The following is a 20,353-nucleotide window of genomic DNA, read 5'->3' on the forward strand; positions in this document are numbered from 1 at the left end:
AACTTCTGTCATAACTCCAATACTGACGACCTGGTGCTGAGCCTACTGACTTCAGTAACTTCCGTCCAATTTCTAACTTACCTTTTATCTCTAAAATTCTTGAAAAAACAGTAGCTATTCAACTTCATTCCCACTTACCTCACAATAATTTGTATGAACAGTTCCAGTCTGGTTTTTGCCCTCTTCATAGCACAGAAACTGCACTTATAAAAATCACTAACGACCTACTTATGGCTGCTGACTCTGGTTTACTAACTATTTTCATTCTTCTTGACCTGAGTGCAGCCTTTGATACTATTTGTCACAACACCCTTGTAAATAGATTATCTTCCATTGGTATCAGAAACACTCCATTACACTGGATCAAATCTTACCTCTCTGGCCGCACTCAGTTCATTCAGCTCAAACCTTTCACATCTCAGCCCTCCACTGTCACTTCAGGTGTGCCCTAGGGCTCTGTCCTGAGGCCCCTCCTCTTCATTATCTACCTCCTTCCCCTAGGCAAAATCTTTCACATCTCAGCCCTCCACTGTCACTTCAGGTGTGCCCCAGGGCTCTGTCCTGAGGCCCCTCCTCTTCATTATCTACCTCCTTCCCCTAGGCAAAATCTTTCACATCTCAGCCCTCCACTGTCACTTCAGGTGTGCCCTAGGGCTCTGTCCTGAGGCCCCTCCTCTTCATTATCTACCTCCTTCCTCTAGGCAAAATCTTTCACAAGTACAATATCAATTTCCACTGTTATGCAGATGATACCCAGCTCTACTTCAGTAGCAAACCCAACTCTTCCATTTTACCTTCCTCCCTCATTGATTGTTTAGCAGAAATTAAGTCCTGGTTCTCTTTAAACTTTCTTAAATTAAACAAATTGGGTGTCATCCTCGACAGTACCTTACCCTTCCAGTCTCACATCAATAACATCACTCATATTTCCTTCATATTTCCACCTATGTAATATTAATCATCTACGTCCTTCCCTTACTCCACATACCACTGCTATTCTTGTTAACAGTCTTGTTACCACTCGCTTAGATTACTGCAACTCTCTCCTCTTTGGTCTCTCTAAGAAATCCCTTCATAAGCTTCAATTGGTTCAGCTGCCCGTTTTATCACCCGAACCTCCTCCATCCACCACATCACTCCCGTTCTGCAGCAGCTTCACTGGCTGCCAGTTGAGTTCCGTATTAACTTTAACATCTTGCTGTTAACATTTAAGGCCATCCACAACCTTGCCCCTCCATATCTGTCCGACCTCCTACAAATTGCCACTCCCCCTCGCACCCTCAGATCCTCATCCTCCATCCATTTCACTGTCCCCCTCGCCCGTCTTCTCACCATGGGGAGCAGAGCTTTCAGTCGCTCAGCTCCTCGGCTCTGGAACTCATTACCATCAGAGCTCAGATACACTGACTCACTTCCACTCTTCAAATCGAAACTTAAAACCCATCTGTTCAAGCTGGCTTTCTCTCTCTGCTTTGTCTAATTTAACCTATATTTTATATTCTTGTATTTTTTTGTATTTTATGGTTTTATGATTTATCTTGTTTTTTGCATTCACTGTACAGTGTCCTTCAGTGTCCAGGAAGGCGCTTATAAATAAAATGTATTATTATTATTATTATTATTATTATTATTATTATTATTATTATTATTATTATTATATACCTGTATTTTTAAAATATTCATGAGTAATATACTGTAAACCTTCTGCTATCAAACACACCCAGACACACATACAGCCTGCATATGGTGGTGTGTGGCACTGCAGGTTAGGTCTCTGCACCCATGATAAAACGTTCACTAGTTGTAATCCCATGGCTGGTAGTGATTTCACCAGTGGGCCCATGAGTATGGCTATTATTGTAGCAAAATTATTTGCAAATGCGTGTGGAGAGTACATTTGTGTGTGTAATGAGATTTGTAAATGTGCAAAAAAATCTTAATGAGATTTAAAGTTTTAGTTCTGGAAGCATATTACATTATTCTTGGAAAAAAAGATCTGTTTTTCCAAAATAAGGACATAAGAACCCTGTTTTTATAAGTAAAATTTTCAGTTTTTCTTAAATAATGAGATAACCATCCTGTTTTTCTGAGTAATATTTTCTGTTTTGAAACCAATCACTTGAAACAGTACGGCATACTTCATGGACATAAGCTGATGCATCGAAAAAGCATTCAGGTTTATGATTCCACATGCCATAAAAAGTTTGGACCTATATTCTAATACAAACATCTCTGAAGATGATTCCAGCACCAGAGTTGCGTTCCATGAGGATCCAGTAGGCTTATTTTCAGGAATTGTCTTGAGTCACAACAAAGCCGGCCTGAATGCATTTTATATTTCCATGCAGCATGTCATATTGTTTCAAATGATCCAGGATAAACACTCCATGGTTTAAATAAATAATCAAGCAAGTATTATTCGTTATGGCTTATTGGTGTTAACCTACAAATGCCACTTGGAATGTTGTATAAAAGCAATATCATACTCAAAGTTGTGTGTTAGTACTACATTATATGACGGCTGTGATTATCTTCAGCACTCGGCTGCATGACCGAATCACAGCGATGATATATTGGAGTACAACCACATTCCTTCTCATATGTTATTGCTTAATGGTTTTTAGATACACCTGTAAAGCGGAATGATACATCTGATGTGAAATGTCCAAGTGTGGTTATACTCTAACAGCACTCATAAAAAACATTTTGTCAAATCAGATTTCTTGGTCGAAACTAACTGTTGTATATTAGATATAGGACTATTTGTGTTTCTTATAAATTTTGACTAATTCCCATTTCCATTCCTATAGCACAAGAAAGGACCTTGTGAAATACATACAGGATTACAAGCCCCTTATTGATTCAGTGCCTCAGGCTCGGATTCTTCTCATTGGTCAGATTACAGCTGGAAAATCAAGCTTCTTCAACTCCATCAACTCTATCTTCCGTGGCAACATAACAAGCCAAGCTGACGTAGGATTTGTAGGAACAAGCCTGACCTTGAAGGTAATGTGATTATGCGAGTCTTAATTTCACATGAAAGACTACCTTATACAGCTGTCCACCATTCTGGTCAGTGTTTGTTCCACATCTGCTATGTTTATTTGCAGTTTGTTACTCGTTGCTCTTTGTTGTCCTCATTTAGGACAGTACTGAATCCCTTGTATGAAATTTAGTTTGAGCCCATTGTCACAAAAATTTTACCCAGAGACATAGTTCTGAAGTGATGGGAAATTATTTCTTCTTGCAAAAGGGAAGCAGAGTGATACACAAGGGATGATCACAGACAGCTTCAATGAAAAGGAGGTGCAATGTTCTAATTTATACAATGGGACAAGTTATATATAAGTGGTCTACTCTCTATAAATATTCCAGTCATTCTTTCTTTTCTTTGCTAAGTTCAATTCTTTGTGTTGTACACCAGGGCAAAAGACTTGGGGAGCAGATGGGGGGGGGGGGCAAAGAAAAGGTGGTTGATTAATAGAAATGTAACTGGCAAACAGGATCACAGGGGAAGAAACAGGGAGGTGTGGATATGGACAACAGGCAAACAACGTTAATGATGGAACTGGGGACCACAAGACTGGGAAGCACTTAAATGCTGAGTTAATGAGGGCCCAGACAAGAGGCAGTTGGGAATTGCTAACCTGAGGGCAAGAACAAGAGGTGAAAAACGAGCACCAGTTGTGGTTTGTTAGAGCAGTGGCAGGGAGGAAACTGGAGGATCAGGCAGACATCATGGGCAGGGAAGGACTGTACCCCACCCCTCCCCAGAATCGGGATGGGACAGGACAAACACTGACAGGGGCACAGACCAGGCAGGGACCAGGCCAGGAATGGACAGCAAATGACCAAGGAGACCCAGGAAAGAGATGGGGGGGAAATAAAACAGGTCACACCGCAGTGAGCGGGGTAGAACCAGGCCTTCCAGAAATGGGCAAGGCAGATGACCTGGCATGTTGGGAGCATGGGCAAAGTGGCACCCTTGGAGCTGGGAGCAGCAGAAACCTCATCTGAGGTGGCCACTGCGGGTGCAAGGTGGGCAGCCCTCTCGGGGCTGGAAGCCTTGGGCCAGGCGCTAACAGAGTGATGAAGGCCTCTCCTGGGCTGGGGGCTAGTGGAGCGACAAAGGCCTCTCCTGGGCTGGGGGCTAGTGGAGCGACAAAGGCCTCTCCTGCATCTAGTGCAGTAGCAACTTCTCCTGGCCCAGGCATGGTGCAGGCCTCTCCTGGGTTGGGAGCTTAGGGTGCTCCCCAGTAAGGATCATTACATGTACATCTGTATATTCTATTTATTGTTATTTATTGCCACTCAACTCCTTATTCTTCTATACCACGGCATTTTTGCACAGCATTTTTGCACAAATAACCCTCGCTGCTACCATACAGTAACTCAAATACTGTATCCAGACTGATACCACCATTAATTCGGCGCTTATGATGTTGCTCGGTCTTTGTCCTACTCTGTGTTGCATCATTGTCCTGGAGGAACGGTAACTCATTTCTCTATATACTGTGTGTATGGCTGAAATGACAATAAAACCTACTTGACTTGATCCGCAAGGAGGCCAAGCCAGGTACAAAGCAGCAGCGTGTCCAAGCAATAGAGAGATTATGGGAGAGGAGAGTGACCCAAGATATGTGTAACAGACTAATTACAGGCCTAAACAAAGTAATAAGATTGATTGTGGAGAATAAAGGTGGACAGAGTGGAAAATGACACATTCCTTAGTGTGTTCTGTCTGGCTAACAGTCTGAAAGGCTGCTGATGGCTGCATATTCACGGGGTGGGGATGGGGGGCAGTCACAATGACGTGTGAATGTGTCATTAACTTCTCTGCTTGGCCACAATGAAAAGAGATATGTTTGCAGGGGATCAAGGTGAGGTTGCTTTCTTAACCTAAGAACACTGAACCAATGGTCAAGCAGGGTGGTGGTAGTATCATGCTGTTTTGCTGACAGCACTTTACATCACTACATTGCACATAGAGGATTGAATGATGAAGTAGCACTGGATAGATAGATTGGGAATTAGATAGATAGAGGAACATAAAAGAAACATAGCATAATAAGTATTTACTGTAACCCTATGGTGTCTGAGGTCTCTCACCCTCTTTCAAAGTAGTCTGACATGCCTTGACATTTTACAGTTTTTCTGAATTGCTAAAACACATTTCCTAAAATCTCCTCTCCTTTAATTAAACCACTAAGCACAAACCCTAAAATTCAAGCTAAACTCACAAAAAAATGAAAACGCTACCAGTCAAAACTGTTGTTAGCATGTAAATTAGAAACCGCAAGACTATTGTCACGATCGCCGTAGAAAGAGGGTGATCGTTCGGGCAGGCGAGCGGGCAAGAAGCAGGCAGGCAAGCGGAATACGGGGAAACGGGATTTATTGGAGTAACTAGAGGCAGGAAACGTCAGACGTCGACTAACATCAATGACGGACAAGAAACTAAGGCAAGACATGGACTGAAATAGACAGGACTGGGCGAAAATAATCAGACACAGCTGGGCTAGATCGGGGAAGCACACGTGGATAATGTTGAAGTTCGACTCCACCGAGTCCGTTGATGAGGAAAAGATGCACACGTGAGGCGAAGGATGGTTGTAAGTAAGCTCTCTTTATTCTCAGCACAGATCGCGATCCGGGAGCCACACTCAGATGCACAAACAGTACATACCGAAGGAAGCTCTCTCTCTATGGTCTGTGTCTGGTTTTTATAACCCGTTTAGGGAGTCTGCTAAACCTTTCCAGTTGCGTGACATACAACTATTGTTTTGACCATGCTGTGCGTTAGTACCCACCCCCTTTTCCTTTTATCCTATCCTGTTATGTTGCAGAGTTGCAGCGTCAACGACCCTCAGCGACCCCCTTCATTGTTAGGCCCCGCAGCCAAGCCAGTCAAGCATAAGCATAATGTCACCATGACCCTGATAATGCACCTTCTGCTTTCCTAATTTCACTTGCATTATGAGAAGGGCCGCAGCCCCACTTTACTTCCTGCCTGTGTTCCAGTTTGTTCCCATTTCTTAGTGTGACAAAGTTTAGCACGAAGCCTAACCCCCCCTCAATAATCAGGGGACGTGGCACACACGAGGATATGAGCCGGGCGTGACAACTACAGTATAGTAAAAACAAAAGTATGGTCGATTACCAAAAATATTTGTATACTGTACAGTTATGACTGACACTAATATATAACGTTTGCCGTACAAAGTACTCCAGTAAAGTTACTGTAAAGGACAAAGCCAAAATGTAAACAAATGAGAGGCATATTACAGCTGTGTTTTCTATTTTGCATCAAAGTTAACCATCGCGCAAAATGTGTTTTAATGAATGAGAATGTGTTTTGAGTTTTGCAAAAAGGGTGACTGAGATCTGCAAATTGTCTCTAACTAGGTGAACATCGTTTAAAGTTTTGCCAAACAAGTGACTGATTCAATAAATGACTTTTGGCAATTGGCAGTTTTGTTCCCAAAATGATTTTTAATAATTCAGCAATTCAGAAAAACTGTAAAATATTTCACTTATGTAAACAACATTTATCCCAAAGTGCTACAAATGCTTTTATTCAGCACAAACTCAGCACCAATAATCTGAGATCATTTAGAATGTGATTATTCTATTTTTTTTTTGTTAAAATCTACTTTAAACATATACTTTTCAAAAACCTATTTTCAGTGGTGCTGACAAATTGTAAAACATCACATTATAAACATTTCTAGCCAAGACGTTTGAGCTCTGAAGCTTATAGACATAGGGGCTGGTTACACAAAGGTGAATGAGACATTCAAAGGTGTATGAGGTTTGATACTAAAGTGTTATAACTTTGAAGTGATTTTGGAGTCACCACACCTTTGCATACTGTCAATGGCCCATCAGTCTGGAATGTCTGTCACTGCTCCTCACACTAATCAGTTTGGAAAGGCAGTGGGAATTTTAGTTTATTTCAGTTGCTAAATTTATTCCACACAATGAATCATTACACAGTGAGAACATGTAATCCCTATGCAGAGAGAGCAGGAGGCAGGATTCAAACCCCCAAACCACCCACCAAGTCACTGTCCTACCCTCATGTGCTTATTGCCATTACCCATCATTCCTCTGGGTTCTCTGGCTTCCCTCCCCATCACCCACCAAGTCACTGTCCTACCCTCATGTGCTTATTGCCATTACCCATCATTCCTCTGGGTTCTCTGGCTTCCCTCCCCATCACCCACCAAGTCACTGTCCTACCCTCATGTGCTTATTGCCATTACCCATCATTCCTCTGGGTTCTCTGGCTTCCCTCCCCATCACCCACCAAGTCACTGTCCTACCCTCATGTGCTTATTGCCATTACCCATCATTCCTCTGGGTTCTCTGGCTTCCCTCCCCATCACCCACCAAGTCACTGTCCTACCCTCATGCGCTTATTGCCATTACCCATCATTCCTCTGGGTTCTCTGGCTTCCCTCCCCATCACCCACCAAGTCACTGTCCTACCCTCATGTGCTTATTGCCATTACCCATCATTCCTCTGGGTTCTCTGGCTTCCCTCCCCCATCACCCAAACACATTGTAGAGTGAAGTGGAGTTTTTAAATTGTCCATAGGTGTGAATGTGTGTGGGAATGGTGTGTGTCACTCCCCATCCTGGGTTATTCCCTGCTTTGTGGGATATGCTCCGGACTTCTGTGACCCTGCATAGACATAAATGACATTTCTCACATCTATCGTTCCAATAACATGTACTTTAGGGGTCTAACAGGATTTTTAATCAGCATTAAATCTGGCCCACAGAACAACACATGACCATATTAATGCTGCCTGTTTAGTAGATTATCTGCATTTGGTGTTTTTCTTAAGCAAATCTGAGTGGGCTGCCTGAGCTGAAGACCTCCACATCAGTGCCCCCATGTTATTTGAGCTTGAGATGCCTGCTGAAGTGTATTAGCACCAAGAAGATGAATGACATCATGTGTCTTCTTCCAGTATCGCACTTACGAGGTGAAGGCAGGTCGAGAAGGACAGCCTCTGGGATTCCTCCTGTGTGACACCATGGGATTGGAGGCAACTGCGAATGGAGGGGTGAAAACTGAAGATATTGAGAGGATCCTGAATGGCTACATACCGGACGATTACCAGGTAAGAGCTGTGTATCTAACCATGTCTCAAAAACAACTGCTATATGAATACAGGAAACTAAATCTCAGAAAAGCAAACGAAGGGGTGAACATTGAAGATATTGAGAGCATCCTGAAGGGCTGCATAAAAAAAAGGTACTGGGTAAGAGCTGTGTATCTAAGCAGGCCTCAGTAACAACTGCCATATGAATGCATGCACGTCTGGTCCCATTAATGGCTTATAACAGTCACATGTTTACAGATACTGGTTGTCTTCTCCCTACATTCTCTTCTGACAAAATTAAATCTTATCCATTGATTTGTTCTCACATAAATAAGGAATTACACAGATGTCATATGAGATACACAACATTTTGCTTCAATTTCTCATGATCTCAAAGTCAGTGCATGTCTGTTTGTAATGTGTCATTAACAACGTTTTGTCTGTTTAGTTCAACCCTGCATCACCATGGCAACCTGGTGCTGGTCAGACAGAGTTACAAATTAAGGACAGGATCCACTGTGTGGTGTATGTGATAGACAGCTCAACATTAGGAATTATGGCTACAGAAATGAAGAAGAAAGTTGATGAAATCCGAAAGAAAACTAGTTTTCAAGGTTAGTGAGTGGGGAGGAATGTGGCATCTGTTATTGAGTGTGTGTTGTTGGGCAGGGGTACATGAATAACACAGAATAATCATACAGGAACGTGACAAAGTAAAAACAAGAGCAGCTTTCTGGAATGGAAAATGGCAAACCATGTTTTCCGGGGCTTTGGCAGGAACAGTATTCATGCTGTAACTGAAGGAGCTCCTGGATGCTCCTCCACACAGGGCCGCTCCATCTGTGAGAAGCTGGAGGGCTTTCTGTCACATAGGGCCCACTTTTAAAGGGTTGGGACTGAAGATTAGGGTATGAACATGAGCTGAGCTGAACACATGTGGATTGAGGAAAGGCAGAGTGATGCTGGCAGGTGCTTCTGAGTAAGACATACAGTGTGCTGATTGCTATGATGGCTTATTCCATAGAACATATAATATGTCACTAGTGAGACGTTTCTGTTGATGTTTTTAGATGTGCCTCTATTGGTGCTACTGACCCATGTGGACAGAGCGTGCCCGCATGTGGAAAAGGACTTGAAGAAGGTGTATCACAGCTGCTACATAAAGGATATGGTGAGTTTCAGGGTCTAACACTAGAATCAGTACTAAAAGCTCGCAGCAGACACATACACAGTGAACAAGTGAGAGATAGCAGTTCATCTGGGTGAATGTCGGCTGTAGGAGGAAACAGAGTGAACAAGCAAACGTCACACATGCAACCAGCGGCAGGGATCGAGCCCACAGCCCTGGGGGGTCTGAACCTTTGGTTTATTATATTCCAATGGCTCACAAAACTTTATCTCAATTTTATTTTCTAAAACATATTGTCAGGCAGCAAAATGACCCTGTGGGCAGCACTGTGGCCTCACGCCTCCATAAACCAGGATGCTGGCCTGGGTGTCTCCTTCCTCAGGTCCTCTGTTTCCTGGAATTGGGGGTTATGGATGGATGGATGACAAATTTGTGTCCAAAATTTGGATTTACATTTACTGCATTTGGCAGATGCCCTTAGCCAGAGCGACTTGCATAAGTGGGTAGAAGTCTTATCAGTGATTACATTCTGATACTTATTCGGTAGAAGCCGGTTAATACTATCACAATAAAAAACTCTGTTGGCAAGTAGTACAATTCTTTGACATTTAATTGCCATCAGGAGCTTTAGAACTTCAGTTATACAGTGGTACCTTGGAAGACAAACTTACTTCATTCCAGAAGGCTGGTCGATTTAGGATTTGGTTGAGTTCCAAGTTAAATTTCCCCATAAGAAATTATGTAAATGAGTTTAATCCCTTGCAGAGCCTCCATGTTTACCTATTGAATCCTATCAACTCAGCGAACTAATGATACAATCATTCAACAACTGATAAAGTCATACAGACATGAAAAACCACACATCCATCCATTTTCCAAACCGCTTATCCTGCTGGGTCGCGGGGGGTCCGGAGCCTAATGCGGAAGCAATGGGCACGAGGCAGGGAACAACCCAGGATGGGGGGCCAGTCCATCACAGGGCACACTCACACACCATTCACTCACACACCATGCACTCACGCACTCCTATGGCCTATTTAGTAACTCCAATTAGCCTCAGCATGTCTTTGGACTGTGGGGGGAGACCGGAGTACCCGGAGGAAACCCCACGACGACATGGGGAGAACATGCAAACTCCACACACATGTGCCCCAGGCGGAGACTCAAACCCGGGTCCCAGAGGTGTGAGGCAACAGTGCTAACCACTGCACCACCATGCCGCACCTAATAATGATAAGAATGATAATAATAATAATAATAATAATAATAATAATAATAATAATAATAATTGCATTTTGTCCAATCACCGCCAGTTACTGTAAACAGTAAAGTACACTTAACTAGACAATTCTGTATTATTTTGGTTTATACTTATTAATCCATTAATTCTATCTTTTGTACTTTAAATGGACAGAGTACAGTTATTATTAGTAGCGGAAAAGTATTGTGAGGGAACACAAAGCTATTGAGTTTTGCCTATTTGTCACATTTGTGGCTTCCCTCCTGTTTATTTGTGGATTTCTGTACAGTTCGTACCACTGAATTGCCCCTAAGAGGTCAGAGTGGCAAAACATTTCCTAAGTAATTTTGCGTTCTCTCACAATACTTCAATGTTGCCACACAATAGATTTGTGATCCCACTGCACTTGCCCGCTTGTGATTTGCTGTACTGTAATACAGACATGTCCTGTGTGCTTTAAGCATTAAACTATGGGGGACAATGTACACCAGACAACTATAATATTATGTTTATATACATATTTATTATTATAATCATCATCATCACAATTGTTATTATTTATGACAATAATGATGATGGTGATGATGATAATAATAATAATAATGATAATAATAATAATAATAAATAAATAATAATAATGATTATAATAATTGCACTGTGCCCAATGACCGCCAGTTGCTGTAAACAGTAAAGTACATTTAACTAGACATGTCTGTATTATTTTGGTTTATACTTATTAATCCATTAATTCTATCTTTTGTATTTTAAATGGACAGAGTACAGTTATTATTAGTAGCGGAAAAGTATTGTGAGGGAACACAAAACTATTGAGAGGAAACACAAAACAATTAAAAATATATTTTCTCACCCTGACATCTTTAGGGACTCAATATACTGCAGATGATCTATAGAAAAAAATCACAAATACAACACTATCAACAAATATGTGGTTTTATTTATGATGTATGAAATCAAAATCATTGGGACGCAAAGGAAAATGGCTCTTCGCAATTTTCTTTTAAACCGTAATCATAGGCTAATTGATTAATCATAAGTATTGATTTATTTCCATGACAATATTGTATATACAGTAATACTTATTTTGTCACCCTGGTCTATTTAATTGCACATAAGGAAAGTCACAGAGAATAATAACCAAAAGGGTGAAGAATTTGATTTTGTTATGGTGTTTGTGGTTAGAAGTTAATGGTGCTTTTATTTTGAAAGATCAGTTTGTTGACATCAAGACATGTTGCAAAATGCCGTCTGTATGTGAAGTTATATGTCTGTCTTTAGAGATAAAAATATAACGTCTGTAGCCGTGAGATAATTCCGTCTCTATGCGAAAAGTTTAAGACGTTTTGGCCCTAAAGGGTTTCCACAAGAGGGTCCAGCGAGCGCGTAGACCGGATGGGTTTTCTGCTCACGAGCGCATACAGGCGTGCCTCATATTTTGAGAGTAATAATTTAATACTGATTGAGCAAGTGAGTATTGTGTAGAGTCAAGTGTATAGTGAGGATGATATTTCTGCTGACGAGTGCATATGCAAGCATGGTTTTTATGTGCGTGTGTTTTGAGACTAATTAAACGCCATAGACCCTTTCGAAGTCCGAATTTGTACAGTTGAACGCTTCTCGACCCATAGAAGTTCTAGTAGGAAAGGTTGAGATCCAAGACATTGCATTGAAAAAAAATACAGGTTTGATATCAGAGTTATTCGAGTTCCGAGGTTCTACTGTACATTCACATTCAGCAGCATCTGCTAAAGGCAGATTTATACCATTTCAGTTGGTCACCATGTTTGACACAAGTCTTGTGATACAGCAGCTGGAAAATATACATGAATGTATGTGTCTCTCTGCAGATCTACAGAGCTAGCGGGTGTCTGGGCATCCGACCATCAAATGTGATTCCAGTGAAGAATTACCATGATGAGAGTGAGCTGAATAATACCTGTGACATCCTGCTCCTCAAGGCCATGAAGCAGATGCTGGACTTTGCTGACAATTACTTTGACAACTGTGAGGAAAACACAAAGTAGATAAATTTACCATATTGAGAGGTTGTGCCGTTGCCTCAATCTGTCCATGTCCCTGTGTTTTACGCCACAGGTGTTAGGTCCCTATAAACCTGCATTAGGCTGTTTTTGTACCTTTCCTGACACTCAAACCTTTTCATAGCCTGGATTTATAATTGTATTTTCACTTGAGTATGAATGATGCTTAAATATATATATATATATATATATATATATATATATAATAATAATAATTATTATTATTATAATTATTATATAATTGAGAAATGATTGAAACAGAAAATTTTGCTATGGTCTCAATTTTTCCAGGGCTGTGTGTGTGTGTATATATATATATATATATATATATATATATATATATATATATATATATATATATATATATATATATATATATATATACACATACACAGCCCTAGAAAAAATTGAGACCACAGCAAAATTTTCTGTTTCACTCATTTCTCAATTTATGGGTACATGCCTGTGTAAAATGTACATATTTTTTTGCAAACTCCAGCCTGGTTTTTCCCTGCTTCTCATTAATGAAGAGCTTCTTCCTTGCTTTATGGGTCTTCAGTCCTGCTTCTAGGAGCCTGATATGATCCTAACCCTAGCAGTGCACTTCACACCTACACGTAATGTTTTTCCCATTCCTTTTTAAGGTCACTTGAGGTCATCCTCCGATTTATGAGGCACTGCCGGATAAATTGACGGTCATCTCTGGCGTTAGAAAGTAGCTTCTACCTTCTGACTGTCTAGTTTTTGGTTATTGCCTCCTGCTTCACCTTATTCTTGTTTGTTGCTGTCTTAGAAACTTTGAGGCTGGAAGCAGCCTGCCTCGTAGTTTAGCCTCCAGCAGTAAACCCAGGAATAAATCAGGATTTAAAAATATAGAATGATTTCTTATTTTTTCCAGAGCTGTATAATTTCACATTCAGGTATACATTTTAACCCAGCACTAGATTAGATGCCATGCTAATAAAATTACCTGATGATTCCAGCATTGGTCACTTTCTGTCTCAGTCTTAAAATATATGCAAATATATATAAAATTATATTTATCACGGATGAGGAGTTTATTTAAAATGCTACATCTAGGGGATACCTCTAACATCTGACAAGATTTTACCTTGGGCCCCTCATTAGGGTTCATTTCTTAAGAAAAAATGGAGTTTTGACATTTGATCCCCTTAAGATGATAACTAAAAAACTATTTGCTGGGTGTTGTTCAAACTTTGTATGGGTGCCAACTGGCACTGATTAAATTTTGACACAGGTCACCCCAAAATTTAAGCAATGCAGCTTAGTGGCAGCAAAATGAAGGGTGAAAGCAGACTACATTTGATTTTGTAAAAAAAAAAAGTGTTGGATGAGTTTTATTAATGTGTAACAAAAACATTATTTAAATGAAGATCTATGCCTGGTTTTATTTTCAGATAAATTGTCTCAAAAATGAAGCAGCAGCACTGTGTGGTAGCAAAGGAAGGAAATGACAGCTATAGAAGATACTCAGTCTTGTGAACACAATAACTCTAAAAGTATTTTATGGATCTTTTTCAAACAGCATAATGAAAGCAAAAAAAAAAAAAAAAAAACAGTTGTAGTACTTGACATTTGATCCCGGTAGTATGATAACAGATAAAAGTAATTCCCAGATTCTTTTAAACCTTTCTAGACATGTTGTAAGGGCAAAAGGGGGGGGGGGGGGGGCATCAAATTTAATGACGCATCTGGCATTGCATGAATACACTTAAAAGCAGATGGATGCATAGTGTTGTGTAAATTTGTTAAATGTTCTGTATTTATATATATTTATATATTGAAGTTAATTTATTGTTCAATCTGACATTCAAATTTCCCTTTAAAATAAAAACGGCCATTATTTAATGTTGTAGATTGGTTTAGGCACTGTTTAGTCACCAGCATCTTTATTTCTTCACTCTTATTGTTTCTACATTTATTTTGGAGTTTGCACTGGGGAGGGGGGGCACTGCCGGTAATTCCTGCCCAGGTCGCCACATGAGTGAGGACCAGCCCTGAATGTACCAGGTATAATAGGTATAAGTACAAATTCGGTGCTTGAAGTGGGCTGTTCAGAGAGAGGCTGTACCAGCACCTCTTTGTCTCCCTTTTCAGAGAACCGGCAACATTTCTACTATGTTTGATTTGCTAGTAACGGTAAAAGATAACAAGGGGAGTACCGGCACTTGATTTTCCCTACTTCAAGCACTGTAAAAATCCATTTAAGAAACATTTTACTCCAAAGCCAGCTGTAGCATAAGGCATATTGAAAATGTATAAAGTATATTGTTAAAAAGGTTCATGCAAAAGGGTAATGGGTCAGTGTGTGGCTCAGTCGGTTAGGGCTCTGTGTCTGTAGTCAGCAGGTTGCTGGTTCAGATCCTGTGAACGAGGCCCTTAACCCCAGTTTCTCCAGGGACTGGTGGACCGATAATGAAAACACAATGCTTTCCTTGAACAGGTCAGAAAGTTGGTGTTGGGAAAATGGGAAGTGGGAGCAGTACCCCAGTGACAGAGGAGAACAAACCAGAGCTCCTTGGTAAAGCTTGGAGGGATGTTGTGTGGGACCACAGGTATGAAGCCCGTTTTTATCCAACATAATCAACAACTTGTTTTGTTTATTTTTTACTAGCATCACATAATTTTATGGATATATGTTTAAAATATGCATAAGTTCTATAATCTCCTTCTCCCACACAAACACACATATAAACACTGGGCAGTGTGCAGCCCTGCAGGTTAGCTCACCAGCTGGTAACTGCATTTATCACCTACACTGCATTTATGTATCTCTGCTGGGTATCTTTTGCCTCATATTTAATCTGTCTGCTTATGCCCTAATTGTTAATGGTCTATTGTAATGGGCGTCTCCAATTGTAACAAGCTGTGCCAAAGCAAGTTTTATTTTATGTTGCAATAAAGATTCTGAAGATTCTGATTTTATGTTCCGCAGAGTGATGTCACCATTGGGCCCTTGAACAAGACCCTTACATAGCTTTGGTTAGCACCTGTAAATAAAAAATAAACAAACACTTTCTAATAAGCATGTATGATACTTCATTAAGTGGTTTCAGTTGCAGATGACTAATGAGATGTAAAGGAAGCCATAGTAATATGCTATTATGGGATCGTTTATATTCCTTATGAATTCTGGCTAATCCCTATTTCCAATTCAAATGTCTGTTCTTTTAGCACACGAACTGATCTCAAGCAATACCTGCAAGATTACAAGCCCACTATCGATTCAGTGCCTCAGGCTCGGATTCTTCTAATTGGTCATATTACAGCTGGAAAATCAAGCTTCTTCAACTCCATCAACTCTATCTTCCGTGGCAACATTACAAGCCAAGCTGCAGTAGGAGAAATGAAAACCAGCCTGACCTTGAAGGTAATGAGACTGTCTAACTTCATTTCCTGGTATAACATTCGTGTATCCAGATGTCTTTATATGATGTTCTTGCTTGAGAGGAAGGACGATATTCTGTTATTTTTAGCTTCACTCTGTTTCAGTTGCTGTTTGTTATCCTCATTGTGATTTAGGAAGGGATTGACTCTATGGCAGGATATTTAGTTTGAACCTATGGAAAACCCACATAACACAGCAAGAACATGCAACCTCCACATACACAGAGCCAGAGGCACGATTTGAGCTTCCAGCCCTAGAAGTGTGAAGTTGCAGCACCATCCACTGAGCCACTGTCCCACCCTCATCATGTTCTTATTGCCATTACCTACAGGACATGTGGTGCTCAAATGTATTTTCCGTGATATGAAATCACATCGTACCAGCTGAGCACATAATGTGATTCTTAATGGTTATTAAATCCAATCCGCAGACCAAGTGATTGGTCTCCCTGAAAAATAAAAAACTAATCAGCAGTGTCACCAAGCTTAGTGAATCTCCCCACACCCCCATTTTAATGCTGGTTGTTAAGTCCATTATCCTTGTATTGTTTAAATAAAGTGGGTGGCCTGAGCTGAAGACCTCCTCACCAGTGGCCACCAAGTTACATCATTTTGAGATGCCTGCTGAACTGGAAAAGCAGGTAGAAGGTGAATGACATCATGTGTCTTCTTCCAGTATCACACTTACCAGGTGAAAGCGGGCCGAGGCGGACAGCCTCTGGGATTCCTACTGTGTGACACCATGGGACTGGATAAGCAGGTAGAAGGTGAATGACATCATGTGTCTTCTTCCAGTATCACACTTACCAGGTGAAAGCGGGCCGAGGCGGACAGCCTCTGGGATTCCTACTGTGTGACACCATGGGACTGGAAGCAAGGGAGGATGGAGGGGTGAGAACTGAAGATATTGAGAGCATCCTGAAGGGCCACGTTCCAGACAAGTACCAGGTAAGAACTGTGTATCTAACCACACCTCAAAAACTACTGCTATATGAATACAGGAAATTAAATCTCATTCACTGATTGTTTTTGGCATAAATAATGTGCTGTTGTTACATAAGTGTCATATGAAAGGACTCGCATTGCTTTTCGCTTGAGTTTCCTATGATCTCACAGTCAATGCATGTCTGTATGTCATTCACACCTTTTTGTTTGTTTAGTTCAACCCTGTGCAGCCAATGAAAGCTGATAACTATCAGGCATGGAGCACATTGGCTCTTAAGGACAGGATCCACTGTGTGGTGTATGTGATGGACGCCTCCACAACTGGAATTGTGGACCAAGGAATGAAGAATAAAATTGATGAAATCAGAAAGAGAACTAACTCGGCAGGTCAGTGAGTGTGGAGAACAGGGAGGGAGGTGGCATCTATGACGGAGTGTGTGTCAGTGGGGGAGGGGGTGGATCTGGGGGTCACAATTCACAAGCAACTATTTATATACATGTTGTAATATGCTTTAACACCTGCTTTTCCTGAACCATGAATAATACTGAACAATCATACGGGAAAGTAATGTAAGTTCACCCTTGCGAACTAATGACTTTAATAATGTATTTGTATATTCAGTATGAACACAGAGAAGTTCAGTTTACCGGACTGGAATATGGCAAGCTGAACGTTTTCCGTGCCTTTGGCAGACAACATATAATATGTCACTAGTGAGACGTTTCTGTTGCTGTGTTTAGAGGTCCCTCTATTGGTGCTACTGACCCATGTGGACAAAGCGTGCCCGCATGTGGAAGAGGACTTGAAGAAGGTGTATCACAGCTGCTACATAAAGGATATGGTGAGTTTCAGGGTCTAACACTGGAATCAGTACTAAAAGCTCGCAGCAGACACATACACCGTGAACAAGTGAGAGATAGCAGTTCATCTGGGTGAATGTTTGTGGGCTGTAGGAGGAAACAGGGTAAACAAGCAAACGTCACACATGGAGCCAGCAGCAGGGATCGAGCCCACAGCCCTAGGGGGTCTGAACCTTTGGTTTATTATATTTCAATGTCTCACAAAACTTTATCTCAATTTTATTTTCTAAAACATATTTTCAGGCAGCAAAATGACCCTGTGGGCAGCACTGTGGCCTCACGTCTCCATAAACCAGGATGCTGGCCTGGGTGTCTCCTTTCTCAGGTCCTCTGTTTCCTGGGATAGACTCACCATGTACATGTATTTAATTGCCCTCAGGAGCTTTAGAACTTTAGTCGTACAGTGATACCTTGGAGCACAAACTTACTTCATTCCAGAAGGCTGGTCGACTTAGGATTTAGTTGAGTTCCAAGTCAGATCTCCCCATAAGAAATTATGTAAATGAGTTTAATCCGTTGCAGAGCCTCCATGTTTGCCTATTAAAACCTATCAACCTAGTGAACTAATCATACAATCATTCAACAACTGATAAACTCATAGAGATGTGAAAATCCACACATACAAAAGCAATAACCGGGAAATAAATGACAATTTATGGCCTTATCATTTTGTTGAAACAACATTGGCGAGAGACTTTGCAGTTGAATTCCTTCCACATACATACTTATATATGTTGAAAATGCATAAACAGAATGCATTTCATTATTATTTATATGGCTGTGTGATATGACGATATATATCGGATGGCGAAACAATAATGTCTGTCATTTCATGTTACGCCATATTGTTTAAGAACATAAGAACATAAGAACTATACAAACGAGAGGAGGCCATTCGGCCCATCAAGCTCGCTTGGGGAGAACTAAACTAATAGCTCAGAGTCGTTAAAATCTTATCTAGCTCTGATTTAAAGGAACCCAAGGATTCAGCTTGCACTACATTATCAGGAAGGCTATTCCATACTCTGACTACACGCTGTGTAAAGAAGTGCTTCCTTAAATCCAGCTTGAAATGTTCTCCCGCTAATTTCCACCTATGGCCACGAGTTCGTGTATTTAAACTAATGCTGAAGTAACGATTTGGTTGAACAGCATCCAAACCTGTTAGAATCTTATATACCTGGATCATGTCCCCCCTCAGTCTCCTTTGCTTGAGACTGAACAGATTTAGCTCAAGTAACCGTTCCTCGTATGACATTCCTCTAAGACCAGGAATCATTTTTGTGGCCCTACGCTGCACCTTTTCTAAGGCCACAATGTCCTTTTTAAGATATGGTGACCAAACCTGCACACAATATTCTAGGTGAGGTCTCACCAAGGAATTGTATAATCTTAGCATTACCTCCCTTGACTTAAACTCCACACACCTGGAGATATACCCCAACATCCTATTGGCCTTTTTTATTGCTTCCCCACACTGGCGAGAATGGGACATGGAAGCATCAACATACACACCAAGGTCTTTCTCATGATCAGCTACCTTTATTTCAGTGACACCCATGAAATACCTGTACTTTATATTTCTGCTCCCTAGATGGAGTACCTTACATTTATCGACGTTAAATTTCATCTGCCAGGTATCGGCCCAGTCACTAATTAAATCAAGATCCCGCTGTAGCTGCTGAGCCACTAATTCAGTGTCTGCTACACCACCCACCTTGGTGTCATCTGCAAATTTCACCAGTTTACTGTATATATTGGTATCCATATCATTTATGTAAATTAGGAACAATAGTGGTCCTAAAATCGAACCCTGCGGTACCCCACTATGAACGCAAGCCCACTGTGACATTGTGCCTCTTATAACTACTCGCTGTTTCCTATCTGTTAACCAGTTATCAATCCAGGTCGCTACGGTACCTAAAATACCTGTCGCTTTCAGTTTAAGTAGGAGCCTCTTGTGGGGGACAACATCAAAAGCCTTTTGGAAATCTAAGTAGATGACATCATAGGCCTTCTTATCATCAACTTCCTGAGTAGCTTCCTCAAAAAACTCCAACAGATTTGTTAAACAGGATCTACCTCTCCTAAATCCATGCTGGCTATCCCGCAAAATGTTATTGGAGTCCAGGTAATCTACCATTTTCTCTTTGATTATAGCCTCCATAACTTTACCAGTTATACAAGTTAGACTGATTGGCCTATAGTTAGACAAATTACTTCTATCCCCTTTTTTGAAAATAGGCGTTATGAAGGCGTGCTTCCAATCAGAAGGTACCACACCTTCAGATAAGGATTTTTGAAACAGTAAAGTTAAGGGTCGGCAAATAATATCCCTCATCTCTTTTAACACTATAGGTAAGATGCCATCAGGACCCTGTAATTTATTTATTTTGAGCTTAGCTAGGCTTTGCAAAACATCTGCTTCAGTTATATATATATTAGCTATAGACAATGCTGGATAGGTAATAACTGGTAAATTACTAAGGTCCTCAACAGTGAATACCCGTGCAAAACTATCATTGAACTCATTTACTATATCAATGTCGTTTACTATTATAAGACCCTTACTATCCTGCAGATTAGTAATTTCAGGTTT

At 40.8% G+C, this 20,353-nt stretch overlaps 1 protein-coding gene across 3 annotated transcripts in view; it reads left to right on the forward strand.

Moving 5' to 3' along the window:
- LOC125721547 (uncharacterized) overlaps positions 1 to 20,353 on the forward strand; it is a 34,319-nt gene that overhangs the window by 11,828 nt on the left and 2,138 nt on the right. For 2 of the 3 annotated variants that reach the window (XM_048997513.1, XM_048997515.1), the window contains exons 3-13: positions 2,811 to 3,006; positions 7,980 to 8,132; positions 8,563 to 8,728; positions 9,185 to 9,285; positions 12,349 to 12,505; positions 15,005 to 15,116; positions 15,736 to 15,931; positions 16,625 to 16,639; positions 16,744 to 16,896; positions 17,109 to 17,280; positions 17,635 to 17,735. In XM_048997513.1, the coding sequence (XP_048853470.1) occupies positions 2,811 to 3,006; positions 7,980 to 8,132; positions 8,563 to 8,728; positions 9,185 to 9,285; positions 12,349 to 12,505; positions 15,005 to 15,116; positions 15,736 to 15,931; positions 16,625 to 16,639; positions 16,744 to 16,896; positions 17,109 to 17,280; positions 17,635 to 17,735 (1,522 nt within the window). The remainder of the gene's footprint in view (positions 1 to 2,810; positions 3,007 to 7,979; positions 8,133 to 8,562; positions 8,729 to 9,184; positions 9,286 to 12,348; positions 12,506 to 15,004; positions 15,117 to 15,735; positions 15,932 to 16,624; positions 16,640 to 16,743; positions 16,897 to 17,108; positions 17,281 to 17,634; positions 17,736 to 20,353) is intronic. The other variant, XM_048997514.1, reaches the window with a different exon arrangement.

Source organism: Brienomyrus brachyistius, unplaced genomic scaffold (assembly GCF_023856365.1).
Source record: "Brienomyrus brachyistius isolate T26 unplaced genomic scaffold, BBRACH_0.4 scaffold34, whole genome shotgun sequence".
NCBI lineage: Eukaryota > Metazoa > Chordata > Actinopteri > Osteoglossiformes > Mormyridae > Brienomyrus > Brienomyrus brachyistius.